General features: G+C 44.1%; 1 protein-coding gene across 6 annotated transcripts in view; it reads left to right on the top strand.

The window, feature by feature from the left end:
* The first annotated feature begins 7513 nt into the window (after nt 1-7513).
* LOC147890584 (mediator of RNA polymerase II transcription subunit 7a-like) overlaps nt 7514-24807 on the top strand; it is a 40205-nt gene continuing 22911 nt past the window's right edge. For 4 of the 6 annotated variants that reach the window (XR_015542769.1, XR_015542768.1, XR_015542770.1 and 1 more), the window contains exons 1-3: nt 7514-7669; nt 11300-11360; nt 19847-20009. Coding sequence is in view for 1 of the 6 variants with exons in the window: in XM_087390871.1 (XP_087246997.1) it covers nt 19875-20009 (135 nt within the window). In the remaining 5 variants the exon portion in view is untranslated. Of the gene's footprint in view, nt 7670-7775; nt 7876-9435; nt 9456-11299; nt 11361-19846; nt 20010-24807 lie in introns of those variants that run through there. The other 2 variants (XR_015542772.1, XR_015542771.1) reach the window with 2 other exon arrangements.

The following is a 24807-nucleotide window of genomic DNA, read 5'->3' as shown; positions in this document are numbered from 1 at the left end:
TTTCCATTAAACAGCATGATGATTCACTTACCTAGCAAGGCATCATTCCTGTCTTCCACATTAAAGATTCTTGCCCCTCCTTGACACTTGGGGGTTTTGAGGGACTCCCAGGGGATGTAGTGCCATCTTCTCCTATCTTTCTCCTCCTTCCAAATCAATGCCCTGATGATCTTTTCAATTTCCGCCCGTCTTGTTACACCGTGAAATAGCTGAGAGATAGGATGTGCTTCACTACAATGATTCTTGCATTCCAACTAAAGCTGATGCCAGCCCACCTCTTGAGCTTATCCTTGAATTTCTCCTTCCACCATTCAAATCTCTACCTCAAATTAAGGCCCACCCCCAAGGGAGAGCCCAAGTATCTTTTCACGTTACCACTACCTACCCAGGAGGGACATAGAGGTAGCCCAGGGGGGGGCTTAGCCAGGCTCGGGTGAAAGGCAAAAGATATGTCCCAACTGCACTTGGCTCCTGAGGCAACACAGTACATTTCCAATCTGCTAGTGATTTCAGAGACACTAAGGGCATCCACTTGTGAAAACACCATCATGTCATCCGCGAACAGCTGCATGTAGAGTTGATGACCTGAAGGTAGACTTAGGCCCTTCATCGACCCTTCCCTTAATCCTGTTTTCCAAAACCTCATCAGGGGCACTGTGCAAAGAGCAAACAGAAGGGGAGCTATGGGGCATCCCTGCCTCACAGATCTCTTTAAATCGTACCTGCCTACAATCCCTCCATTTAGGCATAGAGCTGTTGCTGTGTTACCAAACAAAATACCCACCAGGTTGCTGAAGGGCATCCCAAAACCAAGCTTTAACAGAACCATTTGCATGAAATCCCATCTAATCCTATCATGAGCTTTATCGAGATCGAAGCTGAACAACATAGCATTCTGACCAAAGGCCTCAACATAATCAATACCCATGGGGACATTAATAACATTATATATACCTTTGTAAGTGTTGGGATATCTCAAGGTGTATGCCTCAGGCACACCTTATGTTTCTATGTGTGAGTGCTAGAGGCACAGTTAGGTGCCCACAAGCACAGTTAGGTGGTGGAAGAGCCACATAGGATGATTGAGAGAATCTAGGAGCAGATTGAGGAGATGATTGTGGAGCTCTGAGGTCATCAGTGATGTCAGTGAGCTTGTATGAGGTGCCTACTTAAGGGCCTCACTCTTCTTCATTCCATAAGCAAGTATTCTGAGTTTGTGTCCACTCTTTGCTTTCCTTTCAGCTTTCCAACATGGTATCAGAGCCCTTTGATCCCCCTTGAGCCCATTTCTGCCACATCATCATCTTCTTCTTCATCTTGTTCTTCTCCATTTTCCTCTTTCTTCCCAAAATATTTGAGAGCTTGGTTCTCCACCTACAAACGACCATTGACCAAACCCTTTGAGCTAGAAACTCCTCTAGTATGGGCGAACTTCCACCTGCAAGCAATTGAAGAAAAAACGTCTATGGTGGCTGCCATTCTCCAAACAACGAATTTCTTCTGTTGCTCAATACTCCCTGCCTGAGCCCTTTTAGGAGTAGATGGGCGACCTCAAGACGAAGATTTTGAGCCATTTTTCAGGTCATTTGGTTCAGTAACGAGGGAGAAATCGTCAAAACTCAGTTTCAGCCTATAGCAACTCTCCCGGGAAAAAGTGCGCACCATTTCATCCAACCTCTGTGCTGGACCCTCTTTGGTATATGAGCTTTCTTTTGCTTCAGAAAGCCCTCTTTTCCTTGCTTTGAAGAGTGAGGTACTAGCCCTCCAAGTTCAGCTTTTCAATTTTGACTGTTTTGGACAAGTTTTTGAAGATGATGCTACATAAAATGCTACTCTAGCATTTCTGGTTTTTTGAAGCTTTCAATAACTTCAGTACAAGTGTGGCTTCAGTTTTGTTTTGAATTACTAGACCTGGTTTTGATTGGAAAGTATTTATTTCACCCACTTCTATGAAGCATGTAAGAAGAAGCATCATTGTTTGAATATTGGTCACTAGTCTTTGCTACATCAAGTGCTCATATTTTGGAAGTCTTTCAGTTATTTTTTCCTTGTAAGAGAGATAGACACTGCCCAATATCTGGGTTAGACCCTCTCATGGCTACCCTATTTAATCTCGAGAAGTTCAATGGAAAGAGCTTCCACACATGGCAGATGAAGGTGAAATTTGCATTGATGAGGGAGAACTTATGGGGACTTGTCAAACCGACTCCTACCGCTTCTTCTACGGCCTCCAATGCTGGAGAATCCTCAACTCCGACACGACCGGCAAGGGATCCAGCTAGAGAAGAAAAAGCATACGGTATTATTGCTCTTGCTTTAGGAGATGATTATATACACCATATCTCTGACTTGGAGTCTCCTTCGGAAGCTTGGCAGACATGATTTTTGGTGCTAGCTCTCACATCTCTAAACTATCACTTAAAATCTCTTTCTTTGAATTGAAGATGACTAGTGGTACTACTTTAGCAGCTCATGTCAACTATATGCGGAGACTTATGACTCAATTAGCTTCTATCAACTCTCCTATTTCTCCAGATGATGCTATGGCAGTGTTACTTAAGAGCATGCCTGAAGATTATGATCACATAGTTACCACTTTGAAAAATCTTCCTAATCCTAATCTTGAAGGTATTATCTCTACTCTCCAAGAAGAAGAAAGGCATATGGAGCTCAGGAAAGGCAATGACACTGCTTATGCTATAAAAGTCCAGAAGGGCAAGTATACTCCTTGCAATCACTGTGGAAAGACAAATCACCTTTCAAAGGACTGCTTCAAAATTAATCCATGCAAGCACTGTGGCAAGAACAACCATAATGAGAAGTTTTGCAGAGCCAAAGCAAAGAAAGAAAATGCAAATCTACTTACAGTTGAGCCTCCACAAGATGAGGCATCCCATGAAGATTATGCATTTTAAACATCTCTATGTATGCTCCAGATCTCTCTTTTTATGTCAAGGTACTCAGCCTGGATAGTCCTCCAAAATGAATGCAAATAAACTATTGTGTTTTGTGTGTTTTGTAAACACCTCTGGTCACCTTATGATGTAGACCATGTGTATGTTTTGTTCCATGGTACATCCTGCAAACATTGTGTGCATGTACATGCAGGGGAGATAACCATTGGAAGGTCTTTTTGTATCCCTTTTTGTTTACCTTACACCCAAGGGAACCCTTGCTAGCATGAGAACCTAGCCATAGATTTATCCTTGACCACCATGAGATGGCATGAGAAACTATGAGACTAGATGTATCCTTGACATAGCCTGAGGCATTTCCTTGAGGGGGGGTTTGTTGGGATATCTCAAGGTGTATGCCTCAGGCACACCTTATGTTTCTATGTGTGAGTGCTAGAGGCACAGTTAGGTGCCCACAAGCACAGTTAGGTGGTGGAAGAGCCACATAGGATGATTGAGAGAATCTAGGAGCAGATTGAGGAGATGATTGTGGAGCTCTGAGGTCATCAGTGATGTCAGTGAGCTTGTATGAGGTGCCTACTTAAGGACCTCACTCTTCTTCATTCCATAAGCAAGTATTCTGAGTTTGTGTCCACTCTTTGCTTTCCTTTCAGCTTTCCAACAGTAAGACTAGAATAAGTCCAGTCATACAAATTTAGAAAATTTGTTGTTCTAAAGATCAAAAATCTACAAAGAAAATAAAAGAGAAAATGAAGGAGAAGAAAAAAGAGGTAAACAAAAACTTTTATGAAAAGCAAAAGGAAGACATACTTAGCAAGCAAAGCAACACTTATGTCGTCATCAGTGCCCAAGCATAAGCAGCTATACTGGGTTTCTAAAGACCCGAGGAGTCTCATGGGCAAACCCAGTGCTTACTAAAATACGTCGAATAAACAAAAGAGAATGAAAACAAGAAATAAAGAAGAAACGAAGCAGGTGACTTAAGCAAAAATAAACAAGCAGGTGACTTAAGCAAAAATAAACAAGCAAGTCAACAAATTTAGAAAATTTGTTGTTCTAAAGATCAAAAATCTACAAAGAAAATAAAAGAGAAGAAAAAAGAGGTAAACAAAAACTTTTATGAAAAGCAAAAGGAAGACATACTTAGCAAGCAAAGCAACACTTATGTCGTCATCAGTGCCCAAGCATAAGCAGCTATACTGGGTTTCTAAAGACCTGCGGAGTCTCTTGGGCAAACCCAGTGCTTACTAATATACGTCGAATAAACAAAAGAGAATGAAAACAAGAAATAAAGAAGAAACGAAGCAGGTGACTTAAGCAAAAATAAACAAGCAAGTCAAGAAACAAAAACTTACAAAAAACTCTCTCTCTCTCTCTCTTATTTAAAACATAAAAAGTTAAATGGCACTTTACACTTATGTGTCGTTTCTGCAAAGAGGCAAAAATACATTTCTAACTTAGACATTAATAACATTCTCAAAAATATCCCTGCCTTTGATGGACCCTGTCTGCTCTACATCCACCACTTGCCTGCACAACTCCTTGATTCTCAGGGCCAAGGCTTTAGCCAATATCTTATAGGAAGTGTTGAGCATAGTTATAGGCCGCCAGAGTCCCCGACTTTGCTCCTCTGCTGTCTCTTAGGGAAAAGTTTAACAAGGCCTGTATTAACATCTGTAGAAAGGCTACCAGCCCTACACACCTCATTAACCATATCTAGGTAATCTAGCTTGAGGAGGTCCCAGAATTCTAATAAAAAATTCCACTGTCAAGCCATCTGGACCCAACGCTCTTTCCATATTGAGACTGTGGAGAGCTTCTTTTAATTATTTTTCTGAGAAGGGCCTAGAGAGCTCGACCCTTTGGCTAGGAAGAACACACTCCTGCACATCCTCAAGCACAATTCGGCAAGCTTGCCTCCAGTCATCATCTTGGGTCCCTGCCTGACCTACTATGCCACTAAGTTCATTTTTGAAGTTGTCAGCCATATGCCAAAAATTCGTAACCCACTGCCCTTGCATATTATGTACCCTATCAATTAGGACTCTAGCATGCTTTTTCTTCAAGGATTGAAAGAAAATCTTGGTGGGAGCATCCCCTACTTGTAGCTTGAGAACCCTACTTTTCAAACGGAGTGCTTCAGCTTTCCGAAGCTCCAAGTCAGCCAACGCCACTTCAGACTCAACAAAAACCGTAGACAACACAACATCCCTAGGAGAGTAGTCCACAACCATTTTTAGGGACTTACAAACATCACTTAGGCATTTTTCCAGAGAGGCTTGGCTGGCATGCCAGTCTGCTTGCCATTTCTTAGCCACTCTAAGGACTCCTTTTACACTACTATCCCATCTCGCCCAACCATTTAGGATCCCTATAGTGGCTTCCTTCCACTGCCTACAGATATCTTCCTTAAACCCGCGCTTGAGCATAATTCTAGGATTAAAAACAAAGGCGATATCCTTGGATCTTACCAGACTGAGAGGGATAGAGAATTTCAAGAGCAATGGAAAATGGTCTGAGAGACTTGTGAAGGTATAGGTTCGGCCTTCCATAGGGGGGCGCATCCACCAATCGCCATTCGAGACGTAAAAGCGATCTATGCGGTTGGCCCTAAACTCAACCCACCTGTTGCAATTCAACTAGGAGAATCCGCTAAGCCCTTGCGGATCAAGAGATCCACAGTCAATAAAGCCTTTTGCTAGACAGAGTTCCTCCCAGTAATGGAACGGCCTGCATGAGATCTATCCGAAACCTGTTCCATCATATTCCAATCACCCCCCATGATCCAATTATGACTTGAAATCCATGCAACCAAACTTTCCCAACACTGGGATCTGTCAAGGGAGGAGTTGGGAGCATACACACAAACCACATTGAAAGAGAACTCTCTGACTCCAACTTGAATACCTATCAATGAACCCCCCGGGTCCTTGAATAGTTCTTTACCCACCTAGGAGGATCTGATAAGCACAGCTACCCCCCCGACCTCTCAAGGGGAGGTTACGAAACAAACATACCCTGAGCACATCATCTTCACCACATTTCACCTCGTGGAGAAGAATACCATTCAGATTACACTGCTTAATAACTTTCATGTAGCCTACTTGTTTACATAAGCAGAAAGACCTCTTAAGTTCCAAGAACACAAAGACACACCACACAAAGAACTCGATGACGGGTTAATGAGACTGGCCCTTGTAAGCATTGCGCAAAAAATGGAAACAATTATCCTTGCTCGAACTAGCTTGCCTTACCGCATCTTTGATTCTTTTGGATAGATTACCTTCCTGTTTGCTTGTTGGGTTACGACCTTGCTCTGCATGTCCCAGATTCACATCAGACTTTTCATCTGCAAGACGTTTTTTGTGGTTAGCCTCTGCCATGTTTGAACAGCTTCCTGCGCTCTAAGACTCTCCGGGGCTTCTGCATCCATGCCATGCAACTCCTTGGTGACTTTGAGGATGGAGGGGGGTTTTGCATGCATGATGAGTGGGGCTTCCCACGTGTCCCTTCTCCTAGAGTGGCGTCCGCAGACTCCACATCAACCACCTTATCCCAATCTGCTTGCTACATGAGCTTATGAACTTAAGCTTGCGGGTTGGGGCTCGGAGCCGCCGATTGTTGCACTTTGCCTTTCTGACCAGCAACCTTCCAATCTTCAGAGGGATTAGCAGACTCCAAATCACTTGCATGCATTCCCAACACCTTAGGCAAGCCCCCAACTTTCCCCCTCGGACACTAGGGATAGGAGCACTAGATTGGGATAGATCTTCAACCGCACTCGGGCCCAACTTTTTCCACCTGACCCCAGGGATAAGCGCACTAGACAAGGATCCAACTATATTAACCCCTCTATGCTCTCATCACAAGTGATTCCTCACATCACCTCACTATCCAAACCAATAAAAAGCCCCCCTACGCTTTTGCAAATAGAAAGCTCCCTTACTCTTTTCATTAAAATCTTTTATTTTTTACGATTTGGAAAAAGCTTTCGCTTTTACATCAATTGGAATTAAACCACTCGATCTTTTCAAGATCACTGGCCAAGATTGTGACAAGTGGCTTTATGAGGGGTCACAAAAGGGAAACTTCCCTCTAGGTTGCCTACCGTAAACAAAAAAACAAGGTGGGGATCCCACTAAGGCCCTGTCTTTTGGAGTGACATTATAAGTCTGTCACTCATAAGTCTAAGTGTAAGCTTCATAAATATTTCCAATAACTTCTAAAGAGGAAATGATGGGTGTAAAGTGGAAGGAAAGGAAAAGAGAAAAAGCAAGTGAAGGTGAAGGAATATGGGGAAAGGTGGATGAGTGAAAGAGAGAGAGAAAAGAGGTGACAAAGGTGTGTGGTAAAAGGACCATTAAATAAAAGTCGGGATGTGTAGATTTTGACAAGAGTAATGTAAAGGTGGTGTCATACAAGAGACAAAGAGAGCCTCTATCTTTAGAGAGAAATACCTAACAAAAGACAAGACCATTTAGGATTTCCACAACAAAAGACGAGAACATTTAGGAGCAAACAAAAACCTTAAACCCTAAACACATTAGAAGCTCTTAAACGACTACTAACACCCACTTAAAGCTTTTAAACTTGGATGGTCAAATTGACCAAACGAAGTAACTTCAAAACTAGGACCTAGGCCTCCACGTGGAAGTTTCCTGCTTGGAATGACAAAACAGTTCTAAGGTTATTTCTCCAACAAGACCTTCGGCTGCTTTTGATCGATTCGCTGCCATCAGGATCTCGCCATCGCGGTAAGTTTCCCTTCCGATCGAACCCCTTCTTTGTTCCTTTGATCGCCTTTTTCGGTTTGCATCCATCAAATGCAATTGCCTGCGGCCTTTGTTATGGACCGTTCTTAGTGATATGCCCTTTTCAGGAGAATTGGCTCGTAGATTGCTTCTGAGTGACTCACGCGCAATGCCCCTTTTAGATAGGTCAGATTTGGGAGCTATACAGAGTAATACTTTCTCTCTTGTACTAGAATATATGTGGAGTTTGAGAATGAGAGGGCTTGGAATGTTATTTCAAAAACGAAGTTGGAACTACGGAATAAAATTTCTGTCTGTCACTGCAACACGAGCCAACTCTGAGCTGGAAACTGTCTCTTTTCTAAAATGCCGTCTTCTCTTTACGTCGTCAGCGTTTCGGTTATTTGAGTGCTTCGAGTGATGGACTCTATGCAGAACTTTCACATGCTTCGTTATTGTCACCTGTGCTTTCCTAACCTTGGAAAAAGCTTCCCATCTGTTATTGCTAGTTTTGCATCGGAGCGCAAGTTGTCTTCAACTTAGAACTCTACTGGTTATGTTGTTGCCCCTTTTGACTTCGATGTTGAATTACATTTAAGTCTGTTACTGTGTATTGAACTTTACAAGCTGCCTCTTATTTGTATTGCAACTGTTTTACATCATCTTTTGAACTGTATTACTTTGTTATTGTGTTCTCTATCGATGATACTTTTGCATCTTTTAGGTTGGATTGATAATGTTAGCCAAGGAAATAAGATCTCGTTTCACTTCAGTAGGGTTCAGTGTCTATGCTTTCTTTTGAGTCCACACGTGGTCTTACAATGTATGGCGATGACAAGCGTTGTATGCTTATGAAAATAGTTTGACGTGCTTTGAATGCTATTGATCCTAATGCTCAAAGATTAGAGAGTTTGGAGCTTGAAATGGGCAAAGGTTTTTCATGCAAATAGATAATATGTTTAAATAAATTTATAGACATAAATATACAAAAATACATATATAGAGCCCTTAAGTGCATATCTACATCATCATTATGTCCCCATTGGAAATGGTATTCATATGTCAGATCGGAAAGAAAGCAAGAGGTATGACTTTTTTGTTTTTGTCCGTCCATTTTGAAAAGGAATATCTTATTGCGTGCATTAGACTATATGGCTGGCTTGTAGTTTATTGTTGCAGCTTCTGAGCCAGCATTTAAGCGCCTAAGCTTTTGCAAAAGTTGCAACGTTTCATTTGGTTACGTGTGAAAGCATACATTTGTTGGTGTTTCATCCAAGTAAAGGGCATATGCGTTGCTATCATGGACTAAAGCAATGCTCTTTCATTTTTTTTGATTGGAGGAGGTTGTATACGCTTTTAAAAATCTTGTGTGTATGAATATGCATATTGATTAAAGCTTGCGTACATTGTCACAGTGTACATGCTTGCGTTGTCTGTACTGTGAAATTTGAAGAGTGTCGATAGGACCATGATTGTTTATGGGATGTAAGAGTATGCTTTTACCTTCCACATGTTGAGGTATGCATTTGCAATGTGTTTCTTGCGATCATGTTATTGTAGGATACATGCCACGGAATGTTGCCTTAAATTGTTATCCTATAGCATAATTTGTTAGTTGAGGTTGCTCTATTTGGGTGAATTTGATGGTATGCCCACCTTTCCAAGAGTTATTGATTTGTAAAGTTCTTATTTCTTTGTGATTAGGTTGAGTGTATATTGGGCTAAAATTGCTCGAGAAGTGTATGAATCATAGAGTGGATCCATGAATAGAGTGCCACTTTAATTCAAGGTGTCTCTGAATAAATCTAGAGTTACCCATTTGCGAAAAACAACGAGGATCAAGGGGTGGGCCTTGACTTGGAAGCAAACGTTTGTGTCTTGTGACATCCACTATTGAGAACATATGATCCTGAAGCATTAAAACATCTACTGAACGCCCTAGAGGCCTTGACTTGGAAGCAAATGTGTCACGGGGATGTGAATTTCTAGACCCGTGAATACCTTTGCCCTTCTCTTGTGGGAAGCTTGTTTCATTTCTTCTAGTTTGTTCAAGGAGTGTCTTTGCTCTATCTCCCTAAACTAGCTTTCCTGTTTTCTTTCTTTGTCCTTGGGTGATCTTCTTCCCATGTAAGTGCTTGTTTCTTTTTCTTTGTTTATGGTTTTGTGGATAGTTTCTTTTGGGTGTTGTGTGCTCTTCATAATTGATTATCAATTAGCTGCGTGCGTGATTGAGTTCTTGTGTGTGTGTTTCTTTTTCTTATGCTTCTTTTGTTTATGTCGTTCAAGTTGTGCTTGGGTGGGTGGGTTTTTGTTGCTCCCAGCAGGGCCATTGGGGACTGCTTTCTCTCCTGACAGGAAGGGTCTCCAGCAAGTGAGGCAAATTGCTCCAGCAGAGAGGTCGGATTTTCATCCCCCTCACCGTCATTCTTCAAGCAAGAGGCCTGGGTTGTCACCCCCAAGCCTGCCCCTTTAGAGGCACCGTTGGCCTGGTAATTTGTAGCAACGTGGGTGGGGAATTATCCTCAAAGCCCTATCCATTTTCACTCCATCGGTGGACGTGCAAAATCCCTAGACAGGCCTGGCTTTTCAATCACTACCTTTTATACTCCAGGTGTCGTTTAGAATCCTTTCTTCTAGCTTCACTACGTTTCACCCATCCGCTGATAGACTGCAAGCAAGGAGGGTTTGTGGGTGGTGGCTTGTTTTTCTCATGCTTGAGCTTTAAAACAACCTCATATTTTTTAAAGAGCTGTCCGCACCTTCAATCTTAGACGATTACTTCTCTTAGTTCTTGTGGTTTTCATGTCCTGATGCCTTGGTTACATTTTTTTCTTCTTCTTCACATATGTTGTAGTCGCATTGTTGGTTTATCGTCACATCAAATTTGGGCTAGTTCTCAAGGCTAGATTGTAACTTATTACCTTGAATTCCAAAGTTTGTCTTTTGCTCTTGGTCTATGATTTTCTTCAATAAAGATAGAGATCCTCTTTTGATGGTTTAGCTTTGTGGCTAGACTTTCTTGTGTTTGGTTGTGGATCTTGAAGCACTATTTTGGTTGCATAATTGATGTTCGATGCCAAGTTTCTAGTGTGTAGTTCTCGGTGGCTTATTTCGTTGGGGGTGTTGGATGGTCGCCTATAAAGACTATACTTTTTGTGATAGGTTTGTGGGAGGTTTTCTGTTTTTTTCATGGAGATCTTTTTCAGTAGATTTGGGTTTTATTCACCGATCTTGGCCTTCTAGAGTGGCCTATAGGTTCATCTCCCCACCCACCCTTTCATATGAGATAGTCTATTTCATCCATCCATATGAGATCGTCCTCCAAACCTTCTAGTTGGAACCTAGTATGGAGGTTGTTAAAGCTATCTTGTTGTGGTTAGTAGCAACACAATCAATGAAAGAAGGCACATGTGTTAAATGGAACTCAATCAGGGACTACTAATTGGAAATTCAGATTTGGTAGTGCTAATGCTAATGCTTGAGATAGAGAGGGGGATTAAAGTAGTAATCCTAATAGGGTATATGTGGAAAATGTTCTTTTCTATTCTAGGTTGTGAGCATGGTCGTGTGAAGAGAGCATAAAAGATCTCAGTAGGAATGCTAATATGTCGAAAATGTTCTTTTCTATTCTAGGTGGTGAGCATGGTCGTTTGAAGAGCACATAAAAGATCAAATTGACATTGATTATTACAAGGTATTTATGAATCTATCACTTTTGTGCTTTTTGTCTTGAAAAGATTTTTCAAATTTTAAATTAAAAATATGAAGGCTAAGTATTTCAAAACATGCTTTTGAAATAAATACACTTATTTTCACAAGTTTTTAAAAGCCTAAACATTAGAAAAACCATGTCATAATTTTTTTAGTGAAAACAATGACCTTTAAAACATTATATTTTTCTTGCTTGTATTTTTGAGTTGAACAATTATCAAAAGTAAGTAAACGTATAGAAACGAAAAAAAGCAACACGATTTAAAGCATCATAGAGATTGGATTTTTCTTGGCTTCTTCCCATACATACATAAAAGTAAAAAGTTATTTAATTTTATATACGTAAATGTGCTAAACATTTATTAAAATGGATATTGAACTTTTGTATTAGATATATAGACAAAGTGCTAAGTATTCCAAAACCTGCCTTATAAATAATTGTATTTTATTATGTTTTTAGTGAAAACAATAACCTTGAAAACATCGCGTTCTTAATTTTTGATACGAGTTGAACTACTATGAAAAGTAAATAAAAGTATAGAGGTAAAATAGTAAAATAATAATTCTATACTTCATTGAGATCGATTTCCTTGTCTTCTTTTCATATGTATGTAATAAAATTTAAAATAAAATGAGCTTGTACCTAAAAGCTATCCTTCATCAAGTGATTGCCTTGGACATGGATCCTATCATGCGTCTACTAAAATATTAATAGGAGCCAATATTATTTTTGTATTTCCAGGCATAAACTTCAAACTATAAAGACTTAGGATTAGGAAGATTAGATTGGGGGATTGGCGAGCTCACCTCCTAGCCATAGATCCAGTTTAAAGGATCATCCTTTGAGCTTGAGCTTAGCCAAGCATGTGTGTCGCGTGCATGGTTCATACCATGGGTGTCCACCAGGCCATGCGTTCAGCTAGAGTAGGCATAGGCCGTCTCAAGGTTCTGACATCCCAAGAAGTCCATGTCAAGGGATCCATACAAATGTGTCCATAGCTTATATATATAGACTCACCTAGGGGTGTCCTTATCCTAAGGACACCTGTACACTAGGTATACTAGAAACTCAGTACGAAGACCTTTGTATAAATGGATGCTCAAGTATGTGTGGGTGTGTGGATTTGTATGTGTGAGAGCATATGTTTATACTATGGTCTACACCCACTGTTGGGTGCTGATGACGTCAGTGGGGATGTCATAGTAGCTAGTCCCTACTATGCGTGATGGAGTTTATGGTTTCAACCTTATGAATGACTATCATGAGATTGAAACTGCACTATGTGTTATGTTTTTAGAGGATGAGTTTGGGCATGTTCTTGGTTTCATCTAGATTTATATACTAGCTAACCCCTCTTAGAGGGTGCAACACTTGGACTGATCCCATCATTAATGCCCACTCGTGCTATGATCTTGAGTCATAATATTTCTCCAACCACAGACGTGACTCTCCTAGGAGTTGTCATCACTAGATCTATCCTTCCAAGTTCACGGACTATCCTATTTCGTGAGTGGTCTCTCCCTCAATAATTAGCTGATAGCTTGTAAACTTTGCTAGTTCATGGAGCTCCAAGGATTCGAAGATAAGACAAGCTGGTCCTCTGAAAAGACTCAAGGTAAGCTTTGCAAATTGCCACAATTGTAGAAAATCAGTAACCGTTTGAACCTCTATGTTTTGCAAACCAATGGTCCATGTGAGCCGTAGGCTGGAATCCATACACAAAGCTTAGTGGCTGTAGGTTTTGCATGGTCATATGCAAACTCAGCTATTGGAAGGTACTCTTTCTAATTTGATTGCTTTCGAGAGACATGCATGAAGCAATCCTCAAGAATTTGATTAGCTCGCTCCGTTCATCCTTCGGGGGCTCTGGATGTTCAGATGTACTCATGCTGAGTTTAATCACCAGCCCAATCCGAATCACTATAAGTATGTAAGTGAAAGTCACACCTCGTGGGAAAAAGCAAACCAAGAGACCGGGTGCCTTACAAATAACGGAACACACGCTTAATAGCTTGCCAATGGTAGCTCCCGCCTCCTTGCCCCGCCCGCCCCTCCCGCTTCTGCCTTTGCTGTCCCCCTCCGCCTGCTGCGCTGCCGCCCGCTTCCGCCACCTCCTTCTCCTCCTCCTTCTCTGCCTCCATCTCCGCCCACCCCGCCCGCTCCCTCCACCTCCATCTTCGCCTCCTTTCCTCCACCTTCGTCCCCCCCGTCACCTCCGCCTCTTTTGCCCTTGCATCCTCTTCCTCTCCCCCGTTGGCTCCCCCCCTCTCTCGCCTCCTCTTCGCTCCCTTGTCCTCTCATTTCCTCTTTTTCTCCCTCGCCTTCTCGCCCTCCTTCCGCTTCTGCCTCCCGCCCTCCTTGCCCTCCTTCTTTCACTTCTATCCTTGTCCCCTTCTTCACCCTGCCTCGCCGCCACCTCCCCCTCTGATGCTTCTCTTCCGCACCCTCCTTTTCTTCTTCCTCCCTGCAGCGGGAGCACTTGTGCTTGTTAAGGCGAAAGAAGAACCTTGGTGGTGACCCTTGGTCTGGTCAGAGGGGCTCTATGGCAGCACCCTCGAATCCCACAGCCGTTAAGGTTCTTCTTTCCCCAGCTGACAAGCAACAGGTACATCAGGTAGTTCAATCCCTCCAGGACAAGGCACTTGTGGGCAGAATTGTGGGCCTCACGCCTACACGGAGACAGGTGCAAGAGTGGATCCAGGTGAGCTTGGCATTAGAGGGAGACCACATTCAAGAGGTCACCATCTATGGATGAGGCGTTTTCCTTATCCAGTTGAGCTCCCCCAACACTGCCTCGAGACTTGTGGAGCAGAGCCCCATCCTCCTTGGCCCGCATCTTGTCTACCTCTTTCCCTGTTATCATGGGTTCACATTGGAGGACATGGATACGACACATCATGTTCCACGTTTTTCGGTCACACTGCGTTTCCCAGGACTCCCCAAGGAGTATCGTGCCATCCTCCCTTCCATTGGTCGGGCATTTGGCATAGTGCTCGAGTCCTTGGCAGAGTCGACAGCCTTAGTTCTAGCTGCTGATGGAGTTCCTAGGATCAGGCTGGTCGTTGAGAGCCGAGAGTCCCTCCCAGAGTTGATCCTTGTCGAGACTTTGGAAGGGGGCACACTTTGCCAGAGGGTGGAGATCTCCGGGTTACCAAGCCAGTGACTTTGGTGTAGACAGATCCTGGTGGCCTCCCTCGTGCGCCTCCCCCATTTAGAGCCCCGGCGAGCCTGATCAACAGGGGGGGCCTGAGATCGTCCTCTTCCCCCAAACCTCCCCCTCCCCCTCCCCCCCAAACCTCCCCCTCCCCCTCCTCATCTTCACTTCCCCCTCCCCCTCCAGGGTTCCCTCCGCCCCTAGCCCCCCCTTCTATGATCACTCTCACCACTCGCCCCCCTCTCTTTGTCCCCTGCGTCCCTACCCCTCCGTCTCCCGTCGCCCCGTCGCCCCCCCCTCCACTTCAGCAGTAGCTTCTTCCGCTTCGTCACCCCTACCGTCAGGCAAGGGAACGATGACGCTCCCTTCTGCTTCCTCATCGCAGCAACAGGTCCGTTCAGAGAGGGATGCTGAGGGACAAGGCTCGTCATCCTCCCGCTGCAGCTCCCAACCTCCAGCTTGGGCATCCCTTACCGCGGGGCTTCTAGAGGTTAGGACCCTGGAATTATCTGGAGATTCCAGACTCATACCCTCTACCATTGGAGGTAACGCTCATGGTCCTTCAGCCTCGGAAGGGGAGTTTGATGAGTGCAGTGGGATCTCAGACACACCCTGTCTGGAGATTTTCGTTTGCCTCCACAGGGTTGGAGGAGTGGTCCCCGAAGGTGTTCGATGCTATTTTGGGTAACCAAGTTACACTCATGATGGACGAGTGGATGGGACCACAGGGACTAGATCTTTGATACGCCCATGGGGCGGAGGTGAACTTTGAGTTGAGCTTCACGCGCGAGGAGCCGGTGTGTGGTTTGGCGACAGGAGTTATCACATTGCCGCTAGAGGCAAAGGTGGAGTAGGCACACTTTTGGCCCCTCCAGAAGTGTGCGGAGCTGTTCGGGATGGAAGCCTCCTTCATAATGAAGTGGGCACGGAAGATCGATATTGAGCCGATATCCACCCTAGTACGGCGACGCACAGACAGTGACTACTCGGTTTGGCAAAGATTGGTAGGGGGTCTCATCCGTGCTCCGCCCAGATACAGAGAGGAGTTTGAGCGCCAGTCCCTTATGTGGCACCCAGAGGTCAGAGATTAAGAGGGAAGTATGCTTGGACAGCGGACTCACATTGGTTGGGCACAATGGGATTGTGGTCCAGCAGGGTCTTTTGGTCATTGGAGCAGACTACCTATGGAGACAGAGGCGAGGCTTGATGCCCTAGCACATTTGCGAGGGGCAGGGCAGCGGATGGGCGAGATCGACTTAGCCATTCCTGAGTCTTGGTGGGAAAGACTTCACGTTTGGAGAGACAGCAGATGGTTGGGGCAGTTTTTCCGTACTGGTGTTCCCTTGAGGATGTTGATGCAGTGCGGCAGCACGCACCTCGGCTTTTTCCGTGTAGGACCTGGAGGCCTACTTCAGCCACTCACTGAGAGTGACCTTGAGATGGATTGGAGCCTTAATGGGATTCATTGGCAGATGATCAGAGTGGTGGGACGTTTGGGGAAGGAGTGGCACATTGACCCTCCCACTATCTCAGAGCAGGACGCCTCTAGATGGCGACTTTGGTTGTGGGAGGGTAGACCCCTGAGGGAGGTCCAGTGGGATCCGAGGGATTGGTTTTGGTCCTCTAGGGGTGGCCTAGCTGAGAGAGTGGATGAGGTGCCCTTCTTTTCCTACACCACACGGATTGGCAGGAGGCTTCAGATGGGCTCGTCGAGGTGGACCCCCTCAAGAGAGAGAGACATTGGGTGACCCAGAGAGTGCCCCGGGATGTGCGCTCTAGGTTTTGGACGCGGTTGTGGCCCAGCTTGCGGCCGAGGAAGATCTCATACTTCTTCTGGCTGGCAACCCACGGAGGCTTGCCCATTGGCCCGTGGTTGGAGTAGATGCGAGTAGAGGGGCAGTGCTATTGTTGCTCTGACGGTGTCCTGGAGACTATCCCGCATTGCCTATGGAGCTGTTGTAGTGCAGCGAGGATCTGGATGAGAGCCCTCAGGATCATGACACGTATGCAGAGTGTTCACAGAGACTACACCTTGGGGATGGTGGCTTGGTTGACAGAGGGAGGACACTCGTTCCATATTGATGAGATCTCACCAGCCTACCAGATACAGGGTCAGAGCATCCAGAGGATTGCACTCCACGAGGCGGTCCCCCCTGATAGCCTAGCTCCTCCTCCTCTTAGGGAGGATAGTGTTTGGGAGGTGGTAGCCAGCATCACGGCTTGGAACATTTGGGTGGCTCGTTGCAGTCTTGTGATGGGAGAGCACCCGGTTTCACCCTCAGCTACCTTAGTTGCCATTTGGCAAGATATCATCTACACTCTACGGTCCACCTGGGAGCCTGGGACTCCAGGATCCAAGGCGAATATTGAGAGGCGTGCTTGTTTCTGCAAGGCTTGTCCTGCAGGTGTTTTCTACATCTTCACTCCGCGAGGGATTCACTGTCTGTATAGTCCCACACTTGGCTGTTAGCCCTAGTTCCAGAGATTCCCTAGGCAGTGAGCTGGGTTTCTCTGGAACAGCCCGGCTTCTTTCTTTCAGCCTTTTCCGGTTTTTTCCATACTCAGCACCTTCGGGGCTGCTGTCTTGTATGAAATCTTTCAAGCATTAATAGAAGGTTCCTTTCTTTGGGGGGGGGGGGAAACAGCTTGCCAATGTGAAGTCTTTGGGCTGTGCATGAACGTGCTCAATTGGGACACATCATACTGAATGTCAGGATGTGTATTGAACAAGTAAATGAGGCATCCGACAGCGTGGCTGTAAACAGAGGCATTGAAAGGCTCACTGGAATCATGAACGGACAGCTTAAACCCCGGCTCTATAGGAGTAGAGATGGACTTGCAATTCTGAAATCTGAACCGTTCCAGAAGCTTACAAATATACTTGGACTGCATCAGCCCAATGCCTCGATCATCCTGTATAAATTGGATGCCCAAATAGTAGTGAATGTGTAATTCAGCCTTAAAATCTGCAAGTTTTGCAGCATTAGTTCCAATGAGTAGCATGTCATTGACATAAAGTACAATAATGAGCTAATCCTCCTTTTCTTTCCTGACATAGAGGTGCTCTCATGCGGAGTATTCTGCATTCCTTGGCTGGTCAAAAAGGCATCTATCTTTGCATACCAAGCTCGAGGAGCTTGCTTCAAACCATACAAAGACTTTCTCAGCTTGCATACTTTGTCTTCCTTGCAGGTTCCACAAATCCAATGGGCTGAGAAACATAGACCTCCTCTTGAACGTCCCCATTCAAAAATGCAGTTTTGATGTCCAGCTTATGGATCTTCCATTCATGAAATGTGGCCAATGCAATCACACACCTAACAGTGGTCATACGAGAAGTGGGGGCAAAGGTTTCATCATAATCTATGCCTTTCTGCCATGCATAGCCCTTTGCCACAAGACGAGCTTTGTTCTTATCAATGGACCTGTGCGATTTTCTTTTGAGCTTGTAGACCCACTTCATGCCAATTGCCTTCTTGCCGGCAGGCAAGTCCACCAGTTCCCAAGTGTGGTTTTTCTTAATGGAGTCAATTTGCCTGCATCCAATGCACATCGTCACGTGCATCGTCAAAACAGTCAGGCTCATCTGCCTCAAGTATGCTGCTAACCCAAGTAGACTCACAGTAATGGGCATCCTCTGTGTCTCTAGTGCCACTCCGAGTATGGCTAGAAAGTGGTGCGGAAAGCTTGTCCTTAAGAGTGCGGAGCAGCCAATGAGGTACGGATCTTGCTTCCTGCACTGCTGTACTTTCACGTGCAACGGCATCATCAGCCATAGGCTGAACAGAGGCATCACCCATTGGAGTATCTTGCTTCAAATTCTGATTTTCAACTAGCATATCAGGTGCAGCATCAAAGCAAATGGGCAGCATCAAAGGAAATGGGCAGCAGCTGTCAGAGGACTCTGAAACACCCTGCAAAGGGCAGATTTGCATATTCAGCAAATATAACATCCCGACTAGGGATAGCCTTCTTGGTCATGGGATTGTAAACTCTATACCCCTTTCTTTCACTGCTGTAGCTCACCTATATATATCATAGTTAAGCCTTAGAGAATTTGAAGGTGTTTCAATCACACATGTAAATCAAAAGATTTTTGCTTCCACGTCTTGATCGAACATGGACCTGATTCTTTCTGTCTTAAGTGGTGCATTGCCCTATCAGCTAGATGATCTAAACATTTTATGCTTAGATGCTCGTTTGGGAGAGACTAAAATGAAATCGGATAGTCTTCACAAGCAGTTGTAGCTTGAATGAAGAGAATGTGGACTACTTTTTGATTAGCCTTCTCCTTTAGTGCTAGCCTTTGTCATGCGGTTGAGTCTGCCCTTCACCTCCGGAGTGCCGGCAGAAACTCAGTACGAAGACCTTTGTATAAATGGATGCTCAAGTATGTGTGGGTGTGTGGATTTGTATGTGTGAGAGCTTATGTTTATACTATGGTCTACACCCACTGTTGGGTGCTGATGACGTCAGTGGGGATGTCATAGTAGCTAGTCCTTGCTATGCGTGATGGGGTTTATGGCTTCAACCTTATGAATGACTATCATGAGATTGAAACTGCACTATGTGTTATGTTTTTAAAGGATGAGTTTGGACATGTTCCTAGATTCATCTAGATATATGGACCTGATACAAGTTTATTGATGGAGCTTTGAGATATTCAAGACGATGAAGAGTGCATGCAGGGCGGATCTAAGCCCTCTCTACTCATGCTCTTTTCGGCTGCTGCCCCTTTCACTTGTGTCATCCCAGGTCGTTGATATATATCGGGTTTGGTTGGGTTGTAAGTAACTAATTCCGTCATTCAACCCCTATAGAGCTAGTGCTTGAAAGTAACTAAGACACCTAGAGAATGTCTTTAAATACATCAATTCTAACGTAGTGGCTTTGGTGTACGTTTGAGTCCACATACTTCATGAAATGCCTTTTTTCTAGAAGCACTCTTGATGAGCTTTGCCTTTCAATTCATGTTTGACTAGGGAAGTGAAGGTTTACATCTTTGCATAGACATGAAAGAAGCATTAGTAATTCATCTTCATGTGAAAGGTGTTATGAATTTTGAAAAAATGGGCTCTTTGTTTTAATTGCTTGTCTATGTGGAATTGTCTTTTTAAACACTGGAATTTTCTTTGCACTTTTACACTTGTTTTGAGACTTGTCATGGTTCAACTCAACAACTAATTCAATCCAAATTCCAATCAATGAGTTACAATGTTTTGAATGTGTAGGCATTAGCCATTGTTTTATAATATGAAGCATGAAATGAGATTTGTTGTAGTTTTGGACAATTAGATGTTCATTGTCTTTGCAGGAGTAATCAATATTTTTGGCTACGAGAGATGGCAACCTCAGCCTACCCTCCACCTCCTCCCTACTATAGGCTCTATAAGGATTACCTTGACAATCCAGAATCAGCTCCTGCTCCTCCACCACCCATAGAGGGTACATATACAATGTTCGGTGCCAATTATACCGTGAGTTCCTTCTATGGCATGTATATTGTTGCAACTTAACTCATTTAGGAGCTATAGAAAGGATGTACACCAAAACTCTTGAAAGTTGAAAAGATTACAAAGGCTGAATATGAGAGAGAGAGAGAGAGAGAGAGAGAGAGAGAGAGAGAGATTACCGTCTTCAGGAGACCTCGCAGGTCTATGAGACAAAGTACAAAGGACAAAATGACTTACTACATTTGGATAACCAGAGAGTCGGTAGAGTGCATAAAGCAGCTCATCCCCGAGTTATTATAGCATAACTACGTTCTAGTACTATCATAGAATGGACTGAATAACATCAGTTTAAGCCTGAGAGTCTTTGGGTTTAGATTTGTCCATCTGAATAAACCGCCCATTTACGTTCTTTGCGTGCTTCCTTCATTTTAGTGAGTTCGGCGTGTCTTTGTTTGAGCTGGGTCGGAGGGAGCTCCTTAGATACCCTTCAGCTTGCGTGTCTGTCAGAGAATATTAACTCTTGCTGCCTTCTCATTGAAATAGACCTGCGTGCTTGTGTTCCCTCAGGAGACCTTGTGGGTCTATGAGACAAAGTACAAAGCACAAAATGACTTACTACATTTGGATAAGTAGAGAGTCAGTGGCGCACATAAAGCAGCTCATCCCTGAGTTATTATAGCATAACTATGTTCTAGTACTATCATAGAATGGCCTGAATAACATCAGTTTAAGACTGAGTCTTTGGGCTTAGATTTGAAGTGTCGAATCAATGCTTGTCCATCCTGATAAACTGCCCATTTACCTTCTTTGCTTGCTTCCTTAATTTTAGTGAGTTCGGTGTGTCTTTGTTTGAGCTGCGTCGGAGTCAGCTCCTCAGATACCCAAATTCTTGTAAACCGCCCATTTACCTTCTTTGCATGCTTCCTTCATTTTAGTGAGTTTGTGTCTTTGTTTGAGCTGTGTCGGAGTGAGCTCCTCAGATACCCAAATTCTTGTACCCTTCAGCCTGTGCGTCTGTCCGAACTCTCGCTGCCTTCTCATTGAAGTAGACCTACACTTGTGTTCCCTTTTGTCCACATCAGAATGAGAGAGAGAGAGAGAGAGAGAGAGAAGAAGAAGAAGAAGAAGAATATATTATCGTCCTCTGAAGACCAAAACCGGCCTATGGGACCTGGGCAATACAATATCACAAGTACATGAAAGCTCCTCCCGAAGATGGGAGGGTGGAAAGAGAAACCACCTTCTAGGATTCAGGTGGATTCCTATGCTTGAAGAGCTTATACACAAATGTTCCTAAAGCTGAAGGTGACCCTTTATGCAGCAAATCAGCAAGTTTGTTATGTCCCTCAAGGAGGTGATTGAACTCTTCCCTAATGTGTGCATAGTGAGGGCATATCATTACCATGTGTTCTTCTGTTTCAACCATACCTTGATCACATAGTTGGCATATTCTACTCTCCCTTGGCATCTTTTTCCATCCCCCTGTTTCTATTTGCAGCTGGTGTGATCGGGTGCGAAGTGAGGCTAAAGCCCTCTGTTTATGCACTGCTATAGGTGTACATATGTACTTCTGCGTTGTTGTCTCCCTTCCTGTATAAATTGACCAATATTCGGGGTTGATATATGTGCGATAGTACTCAAATTTATCTTTGTTTTCTGCTGTTTGCCATTTCCTGTGTAGTGCATTCAGCAGGTCATAATGAAAAGCCTCTTCATCAATCTCCTCTGAAGAGTAGTTTAAATACTCTTCTACTTCCCACTTCTTGAACCATTTTTTTAGGTCCTGTGCCCATCCGGATGTCAAAATCTTGCCCTTGTTTGTCTTTTGAAGCTTCTGACTTTCATTCCATGCTCTCTTTGGTAGCCAACAGAAAACATCTGCTTAGGGAGGGCACATGGCAACTCCCAGAGACTGCAAAGAGCAACTCTATTTATTTAGAGTACCTACATAGAAAGCATACATATATATAGCTGGCCATACATCAGTTTAAGACTGAGAGTCTTTTGGTTTTGATTTATCTCTTTAATGAGTGCTATTCCTTCACGATAAACTGCCCATTTACCGTCCTTCCTGGCAGCCTTAACCTTGGCTAATTCTGTTGCCTTATCCTTAAGTTGAGCTCTTGTAAGTTCTTCGGCTATCCATATCTTGGTCCCTTTCAGCTTATGAGATGTCGTAGAACCTTTATCTGTAAATCTCGCGAGTTGAACGTAATGATGGCATGACCATTACGATGACTGATTCTAGCTTCACTATTGTCATTAGGATCATCAGGATTGCCATCTGCATCAGCTGTCCAATCAATAGTAGGCATGGCTGTTGTGACTCCTGCAAAGGTATCATTGAATGAATCCTCTTCTTTATATCATCCATCTGGGAGGCCCCCCCAATTTTGATTGAGAGAGAGAGAGAGAGAGAGAGAGAGAGAGTAGGCAGCAAGGAGAGGGAGGGAGAGTAGATAGGACTAGATGTCACATCAAAAGTGAGTACAAAGGGTGGGGATGTGGACTTAGATAGTCCCCTCCACTATATCTCCTTTGTGACTTTATGTTTCGGGGGGTCCCTTGATAGCTTGGATGGATTGTATGCACCCCCTTGATCGCTCTGAGCCTTTTCTCAAATTTTGCTTGGCACTCACGTACCAAGTCTTGCGCCTCTAAAAGGCGTTGCTTTTCCACCACGGGGTCTGGATATGCTTGGCTTCCCCTTGGTGACACTGCTTTTGCCTTCACTGGATTTCTACGTGGTGCCAACCCAGCTAGCTTCCAAGAAGATCTACTAAATGACGGGGTGGTGGCGAGGGTTGTAGTTTCCTCGTCTGACCCCATCCTAGATTATTGATATGTCCTCCCCTTTGCCAACCTTTGTGGATGACTTAGCGTTTTCTCGTGGGGACTAGGAGGACTCTCCAGGCCACATTGGAAGCATTGATTACTTTGCCATATATCCGACATGGTAGCTTCAATGAGCTGCCTTTGCATTGCATCTTTGGTTATGCTGTCCTTGAAGAACTGAAAATCATCTTAATTATAGCCGCTGTCCTGTCTTTGTATTGCATCTCTGGTTATGCTGTCCTTGAAGAACTGAAAACCATCTGCAATGCATTACCCCTTGAAAAATATTGCATCAAAATTTTCAGTTCCAGAGCCACAAAGTTTGTCTATTAAGCAGCCATTCATTTCAACAGCATGATTCCCATCTATGATAACAATTTGCATGTGGCCATGAAGGAAGTGGCAAACATATGGGTGGTCTCCCTGTGATACCAATATCCATGAACCTTCATTGTTGACAACCTGGAATAACTGGATGCAGTATAAAGAAGCATAGGTCCTGATAATAAAAATGCCAAAATTTGTGACCCAAAAACCTCAACATCGCAGACTGCAATCATAACAGCTGAATCTCGGGGCTTGTCTTGCTGGCTTATGTCTGCAGCTTGCTAGACATAGAGCTTTTTTACATATTTCTGAATTTCTACTAGAGATATCTGCATGCTACTAGTAGTCAACCTTGAGGAACTATAATTAATAGTCCTGACATCACCCTCATAGTTTTGTTCAGCCTCATCATGTGCACATGGATTTGCTTTGTAAATGCCAACACACACACACACACAGAGTTTATTAAAGTCTACGGAAGACCGATGGGTCTATGCGAGAAATCCTGATACAACAAGCAAAAGGGGGTGGAGCTACTAAACGAGCAACATCACCCATGCTGCAAACTAAATCCTAGAAGATACATAGTCAAATCATCTACCTAGATGAATCCAGGAACATTCCCAAACTCATCCTCTAAAAACACAACATAGTGCAGTTTCAATCTCACGAGAGTCACTCATAAGATTGAAAAGCATAAACTCCATCACGCATAGTAGGGACTAGCTACTATGACATCCCCATTGACATCATCAGCGCCCAATAGTGGGTGTAGACCATAGTATAAAAGTATGCTCTCACACATACAAATCCACACACCCACACATACTTGAGCATCCATTTATACAAAGTATTCGTATTGGGTTTCTGTCGGCACTTCGGAGGTGAAGGGCAAACTCAGCCATGACGAAGGCTAGCACTCAGACATAGTCAAATCATCATCATCATCAATAGTCCATAGTGATATCATCATCATCATCATCGTCCTCATCATTGTCCTCATCATCAATCTCAATGGGGAGGGGGGAGCTCGGGGGGAGACTAGATCGTATTGATACATAGCCAGTGATCGAGCGCTGGTGATTGTTTGTAGATGCTATCCGTCTCGGTCTCTTGGCCGTGGCTCAGCTCCTAACGAGGGCTACTGTGACTCCCGTGGGTCGTGTCCCAAGTCTGAACAATGATGGAAGATCACCTAGCGTGATTTGCATGTCCATCCGTTGTCGGGTGTGGCATGTCTCTGGCTCCGGGTCCCTACTGCATTGTTGTCGATGGCTATGTGACCTGAAAGCTCCGGTTGGAAGAACTCCGTGATCCTACTGTGGGCAATATCGGGTGGTGTGTCGGAGACCTGTCTCTGTATCCTGAGTAGGTGCTCTCTATGTCGAACAGCCTCATGAATGAAAGCAGCAAGACATCTCTGATCTGGGTATGATAGGAAGTTGGACAGGTGTCCAAATCCATCTCTGAATAGGCAGTGATATCGGCCACGGATCTCATAGTACACAGCCTGATATATATATATATATATATAGAGAGAGAGAGAGAGAGAGAGAGAGAGAGAGAGAGAGTAATAGGAGGGAAGAGAGGTAGAGCAATAGGGAGATGAGAATAGGAGAGAGAGAAGGAGCAAATAGGAGGGAAGAGAGGAGTCATTTCT

The sequence above is a fragment of the Dipteris shenzhenensis genome, chromosome 19 (assembly GCF_047967505.1).
Source record: "Dipteris shenzhenensis isolate YYH24624 ecotype China chromosome 19, Dip_SZ_1.0, whole genome shotgun sequence".
In the NCBI taxonomy this organism is placed as follows: domain Eukaryota; kingdom Viridiplantae; phylum Streptophyta; class Polypodiopsida; order Gleicheniales; family Dipteridaceae; genus Dipteris; species Dipteris shenzhenensis.
This window is presented reverse-complemented; position numbering and strand designations above follow the sequence as displayed.